The 19,007-nt window shown below is 40.3% G+C and overlaps 1 protein-coding gene across 2 annotated transcripts in view; it reads right to left on the bottom strand.

Annotated features, from left to right (window-relative positions):
- LOC123514523 (sodium/glucose cotransporter 5-like) overlaps positions 1-18,647 on the bottom strand; it is a 34,912-nt gene extending 16,265 nt beyond the window's left edge. The window contains exons 1-5 of one of the 2 annotated variants that reach the window (XM_045272414.1): positions 18,107-18,641; positions 5,693-5,764; positions 5,210-5,314; positions 3,259-3,318; positions 2,293-2,397 (exon numbers count right to left, since the gene is read on the bottom strand). In XM_045272414.1, coding sequence (XP_045128349.1) covers positions 2,293-2,397; positions 3,259-3,318; positions 5,210-5,314; positions 5,693-5,764; positions 18,107-18,262 — 498 coding nt within the window. In that variant the 5' untranslated portion in view covers positions 18,263-18,641. Of the gene's footprint in view, positions 1-2,292; positions 2,398-3,258; positions 3,319-5,209; positions 5,315-5,692; positions 5,765-18,106 lie in introns of both variants that reach the window. The other variant, XM_045272415.1, reaches the window with a different exon arrangement.
- Between the last annotated feature and the right edge of the window lie 360 nt (positions 18,648-19,007).

Genomic DNA, 19,007 nt, shown 5'->3' with positions numbered 1-19,007 from the left:
TGACTGACCTCGTGCCACTCATATATATATATATATATATATATATATATATATATATATATATATATATATATATATATATATATATATATATATATATATATATATATATATATATATATATATATATATATATATATATATATATATATATATATATATATATATATATATATATATATATATATATATATATATATATATATATATATATATATATATATATATATATATATATATATATATATATATATATATATATATATATATATATATATATATATATATATATATATATATATATATATATATATATATATATATATATATATATATATATATATATATATATATATATATATATATATATATATATATATATATATATATATATATATATATATATATATATATAAATTATAAATGACTTACCAAAGAATCAAAGGTAAGCAGAGAGAGAGAGGGATTAACAGAACAACAGTCGTGAAAACGTAGCAACACTTTACAGAGACGCTCGCCCCCTCACGGCCGTAAATTAAGGCTGGTCAGACTATAACGGTGATTTACATTACTCACTGGAGGGAGATCGCGCAGAGCTGCAAAGGTTGCTTCTGTGTTCACCGTTCCGTTACTCTCATAGTTAAAATGCACCAATCTTTATGCATGAAGTGCATTTCTGCAGACGAAACATGCCCAAGCGTCTCTGATTTCAAACATGTGTAACACGTGTAGCCTACATAGATAATAAAAGATGGTTGGTGACAGCAGCCAACACAAAACGTTGCCATGATTGTATGGACTTGAATATTATACGGATGTTTGTACTGATATGTTTGGAACTTCAATAAGGAGAAAAAAAAGTGATGATAAATTAATGATATTAATAATTTCGAAGTCTTGCAAACATCGCACTAACTTGAAACTGACTGAATTCTGAAATGATTACCACGACTATTTTCTAAGACCACATCAATTACTTATTATTAACCGGACACTAAAGAGAGTTAATTATTTTATTGTTAATATTAATATCTTGTTAATTTGTCATCAGAACCATACCTACATCCTTAAAAATGTAACTTTACCGTGTCTTGAATGTATTGGGGTGCAGCACAATAGGTAGTGTTTCAGAATATGGTCATAAGTAAGCATGGCCAGTCCAAACCTCAGCACAGCGCTTCAGTTACGATCAATGGCAGGATAAGAACACACCTACCATGGCCTTCTAGAACTACACTTCCATGTCTTTGCCGCTGCCCCCTACATTCCCCACCCAACCACCCTCCCAAGCTACCCCTCACCCCACCCCAACACACACACACACACACACACACACACACACACACACACAGTCTTCCCAGTATGCGTTTTATTATTTCAAGAGCTACGTGTCAATTAATATTTTACGATTGGAGTTACTTTCAGATTTTTAAGATTTATCAAGCCTTTCAGATATAAAGGATTGAGTTGTCTTAGTATCTATAGAAATTAATCCGTGAAATCACCACCCGAATTTTGTATATATCACAATGATACCATAAAATTACACTGGCACGAAACCACTGAGGGTGTGTGTGTGTGTGTGTGTGTGTGTGTGTGTGTGTGTGTGTGTGTGTGTGTGTGTGTGTGTGTGTGTGTGTGTGTGTTCAAGGACAACTTTTGTAATTAGAACGTCATGTTTGTGTTGGTTATTCTTCGTGATTTTTGGTAGTTATTATTGTTATTATTATTATTATTATTATTATTATTATTATTATTATTATTATTATTATTATCATTATAGACTGCAGTATCTTTTACCTAAGTTATGAAATTGTTTTGTTGATTTTAAGAACATTAATCTGTAGGAGTTCGCTCCCTTTTTTACTTTTTACTCACTGCTTATTTGCTCTCTCTCTCTCTCTCTCTCTCTCTCTCTCTCTCTCTCTCTCTCTCTCTCTCTCTCTCTCTCTCTCTCTCTATATATATATATATATATATATATATATATATATATATATATATATATATATATATATATATATATATATATATATTATAGTCTTTATATATGTCTTGTTTCTATAGTTTGGTTGCGGCGCCATATGACCCTGGCTGTTGAGGCGCCTAACCTCAATCAATCATTCACTCACTCGCTCGCACTCTCTTAAGACCACGTGTCACTGAAAATCGCTAACTAACCGGTGTGAACCAGCACCTTTCAGAGACACCCCACCCCGCTTACGCCTCACTGAATCCGCGGTGGTCCAAGTGGCAACGCAAATCACACTGAGTCCTTAGTGCAGTACTCACGGATATCTTGGTGAAGATGTAGAGGATGAGGGAAAGCACCGCCAGATAGGTTTGGATTCTGCGTCCCCCGAACCTCTTTTTAGTGTATTCAGGAAGAGTGTTTGCCTGGAGGAGGGGAGAGTAGAGAGAGAGAGAGAGAGAGAGAGAGAGAGAGAGAGAGAGAGAGAGAGAGAGAGAGAGAGAGAGAATCTTTAATACTTTACTTAACTACTTAATACTTTACTTAACTTAGAGAGAGAGAGAGAGAGAGAGAGAGAGAGAGAGAGAGAGCCCGTTCAACTTGCCACCAAAATTCAAATATGAAAGACACTGCTAACAGCCAAAGCAGTGGCAAACATTTTAACATCAGTGGTTACTTGTTAGCTCAGCAATAGCCTACAGGGTTGCTCAGAGGGGAGATGTCACGCTGTTATTTATGAACTCACTCGTTATTGCAGACAGCTCTCGAAACTTCATGAAATCACCTCACTGTTCCCATTAAGGACTGCTCTAGACAACATCTGAACTTCATTTGAATTACGTAGTTGGTCGTGATAGATTGAATGAGATGTAAATATGGAACACTGAAATGATTTGTAACTCTTTTAGAATCACAAATAGGAATATGATTTGAAACGATAGTTAAAAAATCAAAAGAAACTTACTCCCTTAAAATCCTTCAATGATAGCTAGAATATACTTAATCTAATGCAGTGGAAATGATTAACAATGAAGGTGTTAAGAATCCTTCATTGACAGCTAGAACACACACACACACACACACACACACACACACACACACACACACACACACACACACACACACACACACACTAAAGTTGACTCCATGTAAAGGATTAGCCATGAAAGTGTTAAAAATCCTCCATTGATAGCTAGAATACACTTAACCTCATGCAGTGGAAAGGATTAACAGTTGAAGCGTACAGAATGTTTAAAGGGAAGCATAATAAAGTGCATTCCACTCACCCCGCTGGCGATGAAGACTGGAAGGAAGACCCAGCCCAGCAGTTGCAGCAGAGCCATCGCCTGCTCCGACACGCGTCCAGGGCAAATTTCAGTATTATGATTATTGTTCGCTTCATTTTTCCATCAAGTATAGTCACTAATGCACACACACTTTATGCAACAAGTTACTTAATATTGTGCTCTCTATCTGAAGTCATCGTAACCTGTCTGCCGTCTCCTAGTTTAGATCCAGCTATTAATTTGTCTATTGTTCAATGTGTGTAATTCACCTCGGTCGTCTGCTGGTCATCCAGCCAATCTTCCCCATTACGGAGCGAGCTGAGCTCATAGACCGATCTTCGGGTAGGACTGAGACCACAACACACTCCACACACCGGGAAAGCGAGGCCACAACCCCTCGATTTACATCCCATACCTATTTACTGCTAGGTGAACAGGGGCCACACATTGAGGCTTGCCCATTTGCCTCGCCGCTCCCGGGACTCGAACACGGCCCTCTCGATTGTGAATCGAGCGTGCTAACCACTACACTACGCGGTGTAACATAGATAGTGTAATTCACCTCGGTCGCCCGCTGGTCACCCAGCCAGTCTTCCCCATTACGGAGCGAGCTCAGAGCTCATAGACCGATCTTCGGGTAGGACTGAGACCACATCACACACAACACACACCGGGAAAGCGAGGCCACAACCCCTCGAGTTACATCCCGTACCTATTTACTGCTAGGTGAACAGGAGCCACACATTAAGAGGCTTGTTCATTTGCCTCGCCGCTTTCCGGGACTCGAACCCGGACCTCTCGATTGTGAGTCGAGCGTGCTAACCATTACAGATCGCGGTGTAACATAGATAGTGTGTGTGTGTGTGTGTGTGTGTGTGTGTGTGTGTGTGTGTGTGTGTGTGTGTGTGTACCCTTATGAATATATATGTACAGACTTATTTGAGCATACTTCGTGTTTGAGTGAGTGTGTGCGTACATGAATGCATCTATAAAGGTTGAAATGCTCTGCCTTTATTTTGGGCATTACAGCACCAGGCCTGTTAGCATTCACCACTATCGTTGTCTGTCTGACGCTTCAAGAATAAATGCAGACATGGGAGATGAGGTGACTCTGCGTCATCAAAACTGCTGAATGGTTGCCCTCGCCCTGCCTCGTATAGCCCCTTGCGCCTCCAAAGGTTATACTCCTGCTATCCTGGTGGAGGCGGGGGTTGGTGATGAGGGCTGGCTACCTATTTGTGATGCTAGAAATGGTAAAAAAAAAAAAAAAAAAAAAAAAAATAACTTAAAGCTCTGCCGTGTGTGTGTGTGTGTGTGTGTGTGTGTGTGTGTGTGTGTGTGTGTGTGTGACGAGACAGTGTGAGCTGTCTTCGGATAGGTCTGAGACCAGGCACACACCACACACCGGGACAACAAGGTCACAACTCCTCGATTTACATCCCGTACCTACTGTATTTACCTAGTTGACACACCCAAATTTACAGGGCCTGGGCTTTACGCTCGTGTGGCCCCGTCTCCATATCTACACTTATCCAATTTTTCTTTAAAACTATGCACACTCGTGTGTGTGTGTGTGTGTGTGTGTGTGTGTGTGTGTGTGTGTGTGTGTGTGTAATTCACTGTTTGATCTGCTGCAGTCTCTGACGAGACAGCCAGACGTTACCCTACGGAACGAGCTCAGAGCTCATTATTTCCGATCTTCGGATAGGCCTGAGACCAGACACACACCACACACCAGGACAACAAGGTCACAACTCCTCGATTTACATCCCGTACCTACTCACTGCTAGGTGAACAGGGGCTACACGTGAAAGGAGACACATCCAAATATCTCCACCCGGCCGGGGAATCGAACCCCGGTTCTCTGGCTTGTGAAGCCAGAGTGTGTGTGTGTGTGTGTGTGTGTGTGTGTGTGTGTGTGTGTGTGTGTGAATCGCCGCGTAGGCCTTACATTGAACTCAAACGCCCCGACACCTATCCCTGCCGCAGCCCCAGACCCCGCCAGGCCGATGAAGTGCTCCGAGCCGATGTTGCTGGCGAACAGTGACGCCCCGACCTTGGGAAACAAACACGTGATATTCATTAGCTACGCCTGTCATGAAGAGACGGACAGACAGACAGACAGACAAACAGATAGATAGATAGGTAGGTAAGTAAGTAAGTAGATAGATAATAGGTGCTAAAATAGTGTGACCCATTATAACTAAACTGATAGATGAATAGATAGGTTGAGAGAGAGAGAGAGAGAGAGAGAGAGAGAGAGAGAGAGAGAGAGAATTTGATGCTTTACCGGCCACTTAAGCTATATCTACAAGAAAAATAACCAATAACAGAGAGAGAGAGAGAGAGAGAGAGAGAGAGAGATCAGTAGACGTAAACACATACACAAGCAGTACTCCTTGCCACTCACCCACCCACTCACTCAGGCTCTTACCGGCAGCCACCACATGTACCGCCCAGCCAGGAAGTATCCAGCCACGGTGCCTCGGTTCGGGCGACACATTGACTGCAAGGAAGGAATGCAATAGGTTACCACACGTCAAAGCCAAACGTCAACATTTCATTCCCGTGCGCCACTAGTTTTTTCAAAGGCTACAGAGACTTATAGTTTTGTTTTCAATAATGATTTTATTTAGTATTTATATTATTTTTCGCTTGTATTCTCTTTTATTTATTCTTTTTTTTTTTTTGTTTTACATCCTTTTTCTTTATTTGTTTATTAGTTTTTAATGGTTTATTTGCGGCGCTTAAACTCGACCAATCAATCAATCTTTTGTTGATAATTGATTATGTAGAAATCTTGTCAATCTGTCTCGAACCGTATAAACAACTTTTAACCCCTTCGATACTTAGACGCATTTTTACCATGATTTTTGGGTATGATTAGACGATTTTATTTACATTAGGAAGGGTCTGTGGACATCAAAAGGTTAATGGCCAAAGTCTTTGCTGTTTTAATCTCCGCATAAGTTTCTGAAGTAGTATAAAATTGCCAAATGATAACCAGAATGAATATGAAAACGTGGCATGGCACTGAAGGAGTTAAAGATGTGTGACTTTAAAAAGGGCTTGCTGAATGTCATCGATGTGTAAGAGTTTCAGAATAAGGCCATCTGTGCTAGTAAGTGAGATGAAGGATGTCCGGCTTAGACTCCCACGCCACCAGTATATCCTTGTAGTCTTCTGCCAACAGCTGCACACTTGCAATCAATTTGAACCAGTGGCGTGTGTGGAAAAAAAAAAGTAATGAGAGAATAACCGTATCAGAATAAAGGCTTCACTTGCATACCTTATTTAGCGTCTTAACCCTTTCATTATTGCGGTTGTTCTTAAGCATTGTTAGCAGCTTTAAATGTTTCCACAGTTACGGAAGGAAAAGAAAATGGATGATAGTTTTCTAGGCCACATAGGTATGATAATTCCTAGGTGGATGTAAGGAAATATTTGTTCGGCAGTGGAAAAGTTGTCTCAGTCTATTTTCTAAGGCCACGGAACTGTTTAAGAGACTCGAGCACTTAGGTATAACTGTATGATAATTCTTAGGTGGATGTAAGGAAATATTTGTTCGGCAGTGGGAAAGTTGGCTCAGTCTATTTTCTAGGTCACAGAACTACTTAAGACTCTAGCACATAGGTAACTGTATGATAATTCTTAGGTGGATGTAAGGAAATATTTCTTAAGCAGTGAAAAAGTTGGCTCAGTCTTAATTAAATGCTTCAACTCGCCCTTAGTGTTACCAAAATGTGATAACTCAAAGGCGCATAGCAGAGCATGTCTTGAGTGAGAGAGGACGCAGGAGTGGAGGCACGATAGCTGCTGTATTCTAGCTGGCTTTTCTTGTTCTAGTGGAAGTAATTGGAGTTTTCAAAGGATTTTTCACGATTCTATTGGTTTCAAGACATTTATCCCTTTCTTTTGGCTAACTCTCTTAAACCTGCACGAGGACTGGCATTTCAAGTTAGCCTTGTTTTACTTTTTTTTTTTTTTTTTTTTTTTTTTTTTTTTTTTTGCCTTTGACCAATTTCCTCCTTACATAAAAAAGGTCGTGATTTGAAAGGCATTTTGCATCATCATTAAGAAAAAAAAAAGAAAAAGAAAAAAAGAAAACGGCTTCAGAATGTAACTTAATTATAGATATACAGTCTCTGAAAAATAATCCTTATGAAAACTTAAAGTGTTGAAGAACATATTAATATACTGATGGTCTGATATGAATTTTGAATCATCAACAGGGAAATACATCAATGCGAATACGTTTTATCATGTACAAGGCCATTTTTTTTTTTTTTTTCTAACTCCGAGCATTGAATATTAATTAAGGCCTTGTGTTCCCTTGCGGGTTATCACGAGTTACTTAACTGGCGTGTCCCTCAGCTTCTTAAAAGTGGTTTTGATGAAATAATGTCTCCTATCCGCTGCTGCTGTTAAGGAGTCGTCACAGCAAGAACACCCGTTCTCTCTCTCTCTCTCTCTCTCTCTCTCTCTCTCTCTCTCTCTCTCTCTCTCTCTCTCTCTCTCTCTCTCTCTCTCCATCCATTCATCCATATCCATTCCTTCATCACTCTCATAACTACAAACTCTCTTTTCCTCTTTCCTTCCCTCCATTCATCCATCCGTCTCTCATTTTTCTTTTTTTTTCTCTTAGATACTCACTCTCCACACCACAACTACTTTCAAAAGACTCTACAATGATTTGTCGCTGGTTTTTACACTTGTTTTTATAGTTACAGTTACAGATTAATAAGATTTCCGCATTATTAACAGGAGAAACAGTATTGAAGAACCCGGCTAATCATCTCTGTGGCCTTTAAAGATAGTCGCGGTGAGAGACCTTAAGCGTTTCTGAATACCAGTCTTATATAAACCTAACTATAGTAATATTAATTATGTTCTTAAACCTCTCTTTTTTTTTCTTACCTTACAGCAGTTACTATTACGAACCTCTAGTAAAGAATGTTTAAGTTTTTTCAAGAAGATTTACATGATTGCGGGGAAAGTTTTTATCAGGGATAGGAGAAAAATACATGAACCTGACTAATATTCCATGACCTTCAGTTAGCATTACGAGGCTGTAGGGTCTAGTTACTGGTAGAAAATATTTTGAAGTTAAAAAGTTATTTCCGTGACTGCTGTGATAGCTAAACAAATATTCTGTATGAGGACTACGACACAGAGAGAGAGAGAGAGAGAGAGAGAGAGAGAGAGAGAGAGAGAGAGAGAGAGAGAGAGAGGAAAGCAGGACAACTTGAGAATTACGGTGTTTGTAAAAAGTGTTCAGAACTCAGACACGGAGCGTTGCAAAATACAGACCCACATCTTATGAAGGGCAAAGGATACGACGATAACTTATCAGTCAGAGGTTTAGATAATGGAGAAAGGGTGAGCAAAGAAAACAAAAAAAGGAACTGATAATCACACTGTCATTGTATACACATTTCCTTCCTAATCTTTTCACTGCTAGTCATTCCATCCATTTCAAAACTGCTCTCAAAAGCCACACAGATTACAAGGTCGGGTTCTCATTGGTGTTTCTAATGTTGCTAGTGCAGAAACCTCGTTAATCTGTCACTAGAGCGTTGAAACCACCTTCAAAAACTGGTGTAACTTTACAGCCTTTTGAAAGTAATAAAATGCAGAAAAAAAGAGAAAAATCGTAGAAATGCGCACTATATATAACTTGTATTTATTGCATGAGCTGCTGGATTGGATCGTGATAAAGTGAAACATTCCATTAGTTCAAGTAAATGTCACATATCTGAGTAGTGTTAAACCAAATTCGAGATAAAAGAGAAAGGAAACTATGAATTAATCTTGTATATTCACCAATAGCGTAAGTTGTGTTCCGGCTTTGAGTGTAACAAAGCAAGACACAGCAGAGAGAGAGAGAGAGAGAGAGAGAGAGAGAGAGAGAGAGAGAGAGGAATCAGTATAGGTTGTGGGGAATGAATGTCAATGGAAAGAAGGGAAAAAAAAAGAAAGATATGAGAAACGGATGGATGAATGGAGAGAAGAAAAGAGGGAAAGAGAGATTGAAGTTGTGAGAGTGAGGAAGGAATGGATATGGATGTATGGATTGATGGTTTGAGAGAGAGAGAGAGAGAGAGAGAGAGAGAGAGGGGCGGGGGATCTTCAGAATTCATGTTCCTACTGGGGCTCTCCATTGAAGTGATGATAGAGAAGTGTGTCCTTCGTGTTCGTGGGTGTCTCTCCATGAAGTGCACGGTGACAAGTAGAAGAAATAATGCGGCTTGGTAATAAACAGATCCTTACTATTTATATTATGTATATGAGCGTGTTAATTGAGAGAGCAGACTGTTACCACGCCGGGGCCTCTCCTCACTATACATCACTATGCGTATACTACATGAAAGTGACCTTCGCCCGCCGGGTCAGTGGGTACCGATATTAAGAAACACTTGACGGAATTTGAGGGAAGATTCCGATGCACGAGTGAACAGAAACGCGCACACACCAGTAAACAAATTAAGTAGTAGTAGTAGTAGTAGTAGTAGTAGTAGTGGTGGTGGTGGTGGTGGTGGTGGTGGTGGTGGTGGTAGTAGTAGTAGTAGTAGTAGTAGTAGTAGTAGTAGTAGTAGTAGTAGTAGTTGTTGTTGTGGTAGTACATAGTTGTTGTTGTTGTTGTTGTTGTTGTTGTTGTGGCAAAAGTAGTTGTGGTTGTTGTGGCAGTTGTAGTAGTGGTTGTAGTAGAGTAGTAGTAGTAGTAGTGGTAGTCGTGGTGGTGGTGGTGGTGGTGGTGGTGGTGGTGGTGGTAGTAATAGTAGTAGTAGTAGTAGTAGTAGTAGTAGTAGTAGTAGTAGTAGGTTCGAATCCCACCACGTACAGCCTTTAACACTTTGCTATTTGTCGAGTGGTTTAAAGTTACCTACATGTCACCATGATACCCAGGTTCTAGGTGGTTACACCCAAGATGAGCTTCGTGGGTGATATGGGCCCTAATATGGGTACCACTATAAATAAAATTGCCTGCGCCACTAATGGGCGAAGCTGAACAGCGCTTCCCATACACTCTTCAAGTGTGCCTACAGGCGCTATAGGCCTTACCGTAAAAAAAAAGAAGAAAAAAAAGTAGTAGTAGTAGTAGTAGTAGTAATAGTGCTAGTAGTAGTAGTAGTAGTAGTAGTAGTAGTAGTAGTAGTAGTAGTAGTAGTAGTAGTAGTAGTAGTAGTAGTAGTAGTAACACTTATAACAGTAATGCCCTTCCTACAGACATGAAGTGGTTAAAATTTGTACATATTCTTTTTCTTATTATTTTTTTTTACTATTATTATTATTATTATTATTATTATTATTATTATTATTATTATTATTATTATTATCGTCATCATCGTCATTATCATCATTATTATCATTATTATCACCATTATTATTATTATTATTATTATTATTATTATTATTATTATTATTACTATTATTTCACAATTTTGAAATCACTCTCCTGTGTGTATAACTTCATATGAATGTTTCCGTGGCGTAAGCTGTGCTTGTGTTGTAGCCTGTATAGGAGCCCGCCAGCCGTCACTGTTGACCGTCCTCGAATTAACTGTCTGCATTCCGGTCTGGTTGTATAATATTTCTTAATTGTATTGGCTCCACGGCCTGGTTCGAGACTAAACGCAGCCCAAGGTCGCGACGCCTCCTACGCCGGGTGAACGGACGCATCGCAACTCTGCAGACGTGGTGTGGCGTATTAAATTTGTCTCTAGAGTAACATTTGCCTCCTCTTTATTCATTTGTTTATTTATTCACCTATTTATCTTCTCTTTCAAACTAAATACTTAATTACTGTTTTCTTTTTCTTTCAATATTTTCCTTTCATCAGTCTGAAGTTTTCCTCTCTGGGCATTCATGAGACGTCTAATTTTCGATCAGCATATCTTTTATTTATTAATTTATCTTTGTTCATTTATTCACCTATTTATATTTTTTTTCAACCTAAATACTTAATGAAGTTATTTTTTTCTTTCAATTTCCCCTTCCATTAGTCTTGCGCCCCTATTTACAAACGCCTTTGCTCTCTCACTACGACAATTTTCTAAGGCCACAGAGACAACTGCCCAGGTTTTCATGACAGTTTTTCCTTTTAATCAAGTAGAAATCATGCCAAATCATCACCAGAATCACAAATAATACCTTTAACAACGCGAGAATCTTCAACTAGGTTACTAGAGCGTTTGGACAGCAGTGATGTGTGAGAGCGACGCGTGTCAGAATACGAGCATCAGGTGTTACTCCCAGGGCATTCATCCATCAAACGTCTAATTTCCCATCAGCATGTTAGAACAGGTTAAGTGCACTGGCCATGAATGAACCTCCCCTTGGCTGACAGTATAGGAAGTTGCTTTTCATTGATGTTTTCTATTTTTAGTGTTGTTATTGTTATTTTCTCTCTCTCTCTCTCTCTCTCTCTCTCTCTCTCTCTCTCTCTCTCTCTCTCTCTCTCTCTCTCTCTCCTACTTTTCATTTGATTCCTTTCGTGGTTTCTTGGCGGAGTGTTTACGCAGGACGCTTCAGTGTTTATCTTCCGCGGCGAGGCTTTCCCTTTGTTTATTGTTACTGTTACATAATCTGTATCATTCTTCCTCCACCTTCAATTCCGCTTTCATGTTTCGAAGTGCACATTTCTCTCGTGCCTACACAGTACCTATGCCTTCGTCTCCTGGGCTGGTTCACTTCCTTCAGTCCACTCATGCTGCATTTCAGGACGTTACTTTTTAATTTATTTTTATTAATTTTTCTTTGACAGTTCACATGCTTCTGTTCTTTTCTTTCTTTTTTTTAATCTCGTGCTTTATTGCAACTCTTCTGCCTTGTTTTAAGAGGTTTGGGTGGAATTTAGACACTCCCTCTCTCTCTCTCTCTCTCTCTCTCTCTCTCTCTCTCTCTATATATATATATATATATATATATATATATATATATATATATATATATATATATATATATATATATATATATATATATATATATATATATATATATATATATATATATATATATATATATATATATATATATATATATATATATATATGTGTGTGTGTGTGTGTGTGTGTGTGTGTGTGTGTGTGTGTGTGTGTGTGTGTGTGTGTGTGTGTGTGTGTGTGTGTGTGTGTGTGTTTTACCAACCACTTATAGCTAACCTCTCAACTCCACTTTTCATTCTCTTAACTTTAACTTCCTTTCCCTAAATATCTCTTAACTCTCAACTCCTCCTCCTCCTCCTCCTCCTCCTCCTCTTCCTCTTACTTCTCAACTTTTACCGCAAGAGCCAGTATGATTGGTATGTTGTGGTCCGAAAGTTTTATCTCTTTAAATCCACAACTGTCACTTAAACTATAAAAAATTTCAAATACTATTTGTTTACCGGAAGTCTCTCTCTCTCTCTCTCTCTCTCTCTCTCTCTCTCTCTCTCTCTCTCTCTCTCTCTCTCTCTCTCTCTCTCTCTCTCTTACCCTGATAATTCCATGAAGGAAGACTACAGTACCACCTCTAATGGCTAGTATCCCAGTTCTTTATGTCTCTGAGTGAGAGTTCCAGACTAGGCTGGTATGGACACAGAAGGGCACTGTAACCCGCGTCCAGACCACTAGCCTGAAGGAGGGACGATGTGGAGTGGTTTCTTTCACTCAGTTAGCCATGAAATTGTTGGCTCGCCCGTTTTCTCTTACCGGTTTTTCTAGGCACTCCCAAATACCCTTGCAAATATAAAAAAAAAAAAAAAAAAATGCATGAGGAAGCAAACTTTGCCACACACAGAAAGCCAAATGCAGAACCCATTAATTCATACCAAGGTTGCAGAGAGAGAGAGAGAGAGAGAGAGAGAGAGTCTAAATTCCACCCAAAACCTGTGTGGCATGAAGAAGACTAGTGTCTCACCTCACCATGACGAAATGGGAAAGTTCCCAAGATATCGTTGACGACGACACGACCACCACGGTTCCGCAACTGAACCATGACAAGTTCCGCACACCACCATGGACTTGTCAAATGGTTCAATATTAAGGCAGGCTACGGGTTCATCCAGGACCTGCACACGGTGGCAGATGTTTTTTACCACGCACCTGGCCTCACCCGGCCTCTTAAGGATTGCCCTCCCAGAGAAGGCGACGAAGTCCTTCTCGCCGTCCGAGAGGGAACGAAGGGACCAGAGGCGTGGGACGTGGCGCCAGTCAGCATGACGTCTTCCCCTCCTACGACCAGGCACCGCACACCACGGAAGGAACCAGGCGAGGAGGTTATACAGGCAAAAATTTATGTCTGTATATTCACAGCAAAGGCCTTAAGGTACGTTTTGCATGCAGCGATCGTTCCGATGATCGCGGACCACTAATTACATGTATTCCTATGGGGCTGTTTTGCAACGAGCGATCATCGCTACAGTCGCGCGGCTAGGGGGAATACATGTAATTGGTGGTCCGCGATGATAGCTGGGCGATCATCGCAACGATCGCTGCATGCAAAACGTACCTTTAGCAGGCAAGGATCATCGCCGGCTTCAGGGGCTGATTCCTCTCCTCCTGCAGCATAACGGCCTACCCGCAGTGCATATCCCTCTACGCGCCTTGACTGCGAACACCAGCGCCAACACAAGACTGTCTCGTCGAGGCCATCCCGGAAATACGGGGAAGACGGAAGTTGAAACCGTGGCTGCTCCTAACCACCAACAAGAAGAAGCAGCGCCAGCAGGAGACGAGCCCAAGAACCGGGAGGAGACGGAGACAGAGACGCAGGACGACGTGGCGGGAGGAGAAGAAGAAGAAGAAACCGAAGATGAAGACGACGAAGATGACGATGAGGAGGATGAGGAAGTGGACGTCCTGGGAAGCGGAAGTGAAGGAGAGGCACCCTCGGCCCAGCCCAGGAAGCCAAATCCACCCTCCGACCCCCAGCCCCCCTCCGGCAAGCAGGAAGACAACGACGGCTGGGTGACTAAGAATAAGCGGCGACGGAGGAAGCCATTCCTTCGGCTCGTGCTGCCAAAGAGAGACCAGATGACCACACCTGATATTGCCCTCCGCGAGTCACCCACCATCACGAGGCTGAGGAGAGAAAAACAGACGGGGAAAGTCCGGGAAGACGTGCTCCATGGCTGCTACATCCACGAAGAGAATCGCTTCGTGGGAAACATCAAAGGCTACACGGGATTCCCCGGCTACGAGAGCTACCCGTACCCTCAAGACGTCAGTACACCAGCGAAGTGAAGTTAAGCGTCACTGGGTCTGACTCGGGCCTGGACGGGTGACCGCTCGGCCCAGAGTAGTTAAACTTACCTGGGCCCGACTCGAAACTGGACCATCTCTTTTTTTCCTCTTTTTTATTTATGCTTATGTATGTATAACCAAAGCAGCAAGCTGGACCGCCCAGCAACTTTACTCTTTTTCTGTGTTTCTGTATTTCTATGTTTTTGTATCTTGTTCTGTACCACCCGTTGTTTGTATCTCCCCCCTCTTTCTCAATAAACTTTGTAAACTTTGACGGACGTTCATATCCCTGCTGGTCTCTACTCTGACCGCTGTGCGCGGTGAGGTGTACGACTACAGTGCATTTGTTACCACTTGTCAAATAACCAGTGCTGGTGACAAACAGCAGCTGGCTGCTTTATAGCGTCATTTTTTTTTTTTTTTTTACTTAATTAGGAATTATATTTGGTTACATTGGTAAGAATAAAGCAGCAGCAAAACATTCCATATTTACCTAGTTCTCAAGTAAATAATTTTGTTAAATGGTGTGATGATAATTATTTGAATTTAAATGTAAAAAAGACAAAGGAAATGTTAATTGATTTTCGTAAGAGGGAGAGGTGTACTCAAAATCTTGTAATTAAAGAGGAACAGGTAGAAATTGTACATGATTATAAATATTTAGGGGTGCAAATTGATGATAAAATAACTGGTGATGTAAACACAAAGAAGGTGTATGGCAAATGTATGCAGAGAATTCACTTTCTGAGAATTTTAAGAAATCTAAAAGTTGAAAATACTATTCTTGCTATGTTCTATAAGTCTGTTATTGAGTCAACTCTATGTTTTGGTTTAACAACGCTGTATGGGTGCTTAACTGTAAAAACAAGAAGAAACTCAAAAAGGTTGTGAGAATTGCTGATAAATTGGGTGTAAAGGTAACAACACTAGATGACCTATATTCTAGAAATGTATTGTGTACAACTAAGAAAATAATGAACAATAATACCCATCCTCTCAATGATAACTACGTGTTCTTAAGATCTGAAAAAAAAGATTGGGTTTGTCTTCACAGAAAACATCTAGATAAAAAAATTCATTTGTACCAGTTAGCATTAAATTGTACAATTTTGTCCATGCAAAAAAGGTAAAGTTATTGCTTCCATTGTGATTTCGATTCTGATGCATGATAAATTTACAGCATGATGTTTTTAAAATAGTGTAGTGTATATAGTTTTAATCTTGGACCTTACCTTGTCACAGATATTTTATTGTGTGTTGTACTGTATGTGTTGTAACTGTAACTTTGAATGATCTGGATCCACAAAGAGTTTCAGTTTGTACGTATCATTACAAATTGACTAAATAAAGTATTTATTATTTTTATTATTATTATTATTATTATTATTATTATTATTATTATTATTATTATAAAGGCAACGTTAATGATGGAAATGTTATTAAGAGTTAGGTAAGTAGAATTGATATTAGCATGAATGATAATGATAAAAGGTTTAGTATTGTTGATTCTTTTAAATGTTATCATCAGTATTGCTCACCTTGGTGTTGCTGCTATGTTCTTTATTATCTATCGTTACTACTACTACTACTACTACTACTACTACTACTACTACTACAGCTATTATTATTATCATTATTATTATTATTATTATTATTATTATTATTATTATTATTATTATTATTATTATTATTATTATTATTATCATCATCATCATTGTTGTTGGTGTTGGTGTTGGTAATGGTGATGGTGGTGTTGGTGCTTGCGTTTTTGGTGTTGGTGTTGGGCGCAACTAAGGCGTCCACGTCGCTCCGTGGAGCAAATGATTCGTGTGTCCGGCAGGGCAGGTCTTTACTTCCTGTCTCGTCATGGTGGGACACTTCTTCATGCCACACCTGCGAGAAATTTATAGCCATCGTGATTCGGTGCATGAAGTGAAGATCCAGGCAGCAACAAGTGACCACCATTGGTCATTACCATAATCAATGTGCGTGTTCGGCAAGTGTCGGGCTTATGTTACACTCCGCATGGATTTGAGCTGATAAAAGCTTGGACATAGTGCAAGGACTGCGCTAGTGGGGATTGCTAGAGTGGAGACGCCTCCCTCTCACGCCTGCTGAAAAAGGGCGGAGATACAACGTCACCTGGGAAGTGATGACATATCGTATTGTAGTAAAGAAAGATGGATCACCACACACTGCGCTGATACTGGGTCTAGAGTGTTCGCCATGGACAGATAGTACGCCTGTGATGAAGGCGACATGCTGGCTGAGTTGAAAGATGGAAGAATTAATTGAGTTTTTGAGGCATTAAATAATATTAAGTTTTCTCTGCCCCAATCAGAAATTTTAGAGAAATCAGAAGTCAGGCTTTCTGTGGCTTCCTTTGATGATCAGTTTACTTCCTGAAGGATTGATCGTCTCTGAAAAGACTTGGAAAAGTGTAGGCTGGTGTAGGTGGTATCATCAATGGATAGCACAAAAAAAAATAGCTTAGATTATTCATAAATAATATGAAAAGAGTGGATGACATGACAGAACCCGTGGAACACCACTGTTAATAATAGGTTTAGGAGAAGGACAGTGGCCGTCTACCACACCAGCAATAGAACGGCCGGAACAAGCTTGAGATGAAGTTGCAGATAGAAGTCGTAAAATAACAACTTGGAAATCAGCGACAACTACAGGCAAAAGTTTCACCAAAATCTCCATAATAGGATGACCAAAACTCAATAACAAAAGCCAGATCACCAGTAGAGCAGCCTTGACGAAAACCAATTCAAACCATACTAGCGATCAGATTGAGGACTAAAGTGATAGATGTTTAAAATTCTTTCGTTTGAGAATATATTAAACACTTAAGATCGGCAGGAAATTAAAGTAACAGAAAGGTAATTTGAGAGATATGAATTGTTGAATGTAGGCAAACTTCCAGTAAGAAGGAATTAGTGAGTAAGGATGTAGACATACAACACTGAAGGATGAACTGCAATATAGTACACAGAATGACAGTCTTCCTATCCGAGCTTGTCATGTGTACGTAACCAAGATGACGAACACCACGAAGCTGCGTTAATTTTTTTCTTCCTGAAACCTACGAGAATGTTTTCAAAACGACGAGAATGAATGAACTGCCACCGTAACGACAGACTCGTGCCTTCACTCCAGCCTCGTCTTGTGTTCCGGCAAGTGCATATCAGTCCAGTCAGATCACACATGTAGTAAGAGAGAGAGAGAGAGAGAGAGAGAGAGAGAGAGAGATTATAATTTTACTCAAGTTCAGCATGTATTTTTTTTATTAAGAAAGTACTTTTTGACGTGTGTGTGTGTGTGTGTGTGTGTGTGTGTGTGTGTGTGTGTGTGTGTGTGTGTGTGTGTGTGTGTGTCACGAGTGTTGGGTGGCTTTATCTTGGCACGAGCGGCAGAGGCGTACGTCGTGAGTGAGTATAGTGAAGTGTTATCATATCACGTCTATACTGTACACCTGCGTCACGCGGGAGTCATTCGGGAACCACGGGTGTTCAGTACTACGTTGCCGCGTTACCCCAAAACAACAACAATAATAATAATGCAATAATTATAATGGTTAGAGCAGGAAGGAGTTTGAGTGTGGAGTATTCTCTACTTACGAATATGCCTGTTCCCATGACGAGGACGAAGTAGATGATGACAGTGACCACGTCCCAAGTGGACAGCATAGTATTGCCAATCAAGTCACTGTGACCGTGACCAGTGTCCGTGACACCGCCATCTGCAACACTAGCAGGGGGGTTGTCGGTGGACATCTTAACACCGTTGTAGCTGCACTAACTCTGCCCATGTGGCCGACTGTCACCAGTCTGCGGCAAGAGGCACTGTGTATGGCAATAACTGGCAACTTGGCACAGTGGCAAGCTCCAAATTCAACTGTTATTAATAGTAGGAAATTTCCTCTTCGTTAGCCACTTTGAATGTACGTACCATTGTTACCTGATGTGTTCAGCATAATGTACTCACAGTACTGATGAAGATTTGTTATTGGTGTTGTGTCCACAATCAATAATTGAGCAGCAAGGTGCACAACACTGCCAGATGACTCATTATGGCGATATACAGCCGGCCTGTGTACATTATTTTAGACCATACCAACCAAGACCTCACTCCAAAAGGAAGATAATAATTGTCTGACCAAGGTGCCCCAAATCATGCCACCGACTAGGCAAGAAACAATCCCTGTGAAAGTAACGTACTAGGCACAAAGCCTCGGCCGCGTGGTGCACTGCTCGCCACCTTCAGGGCAAGGCTCCCAAGGGGCAACGGGGCCGCTTGAATGCATACTCCACATGTGGCACTGTATCCAGAATCAACAAGACCTTCTCTGAGAGGCACATCACTATCTTAAGATGGTTGGAGGAAGGGAACGAGTGCCAAAAAAAAGTTGATAGTTATAAGAACTTCAAATTTTATTCATAAACTGAGTGCCGAATATGATGCTCAGTTTTGTTTACAGTGATTACTTTCAAGTACTCCGTATCATACACGCCACGTGAC

This window comes from Portunus trituberculatus, chromosome 38 (genome assembly GCF_017591435.1).
Source record: "Portunus trituberculatus isolate SZX2019 chromosome 38, ASM1759143v1, whole genome shotgun sequence".
Taxonomy (NCBI): domain Eukaryota; kingdom Metazoa; phylum Arthropoda; class Malacostraca; order Decapoda; family Portunidae; genus Portunus; species Portunus trituberculatus.
This window is presented reverse-complemented; position numbering and strand designations above follow the sequence as displayed.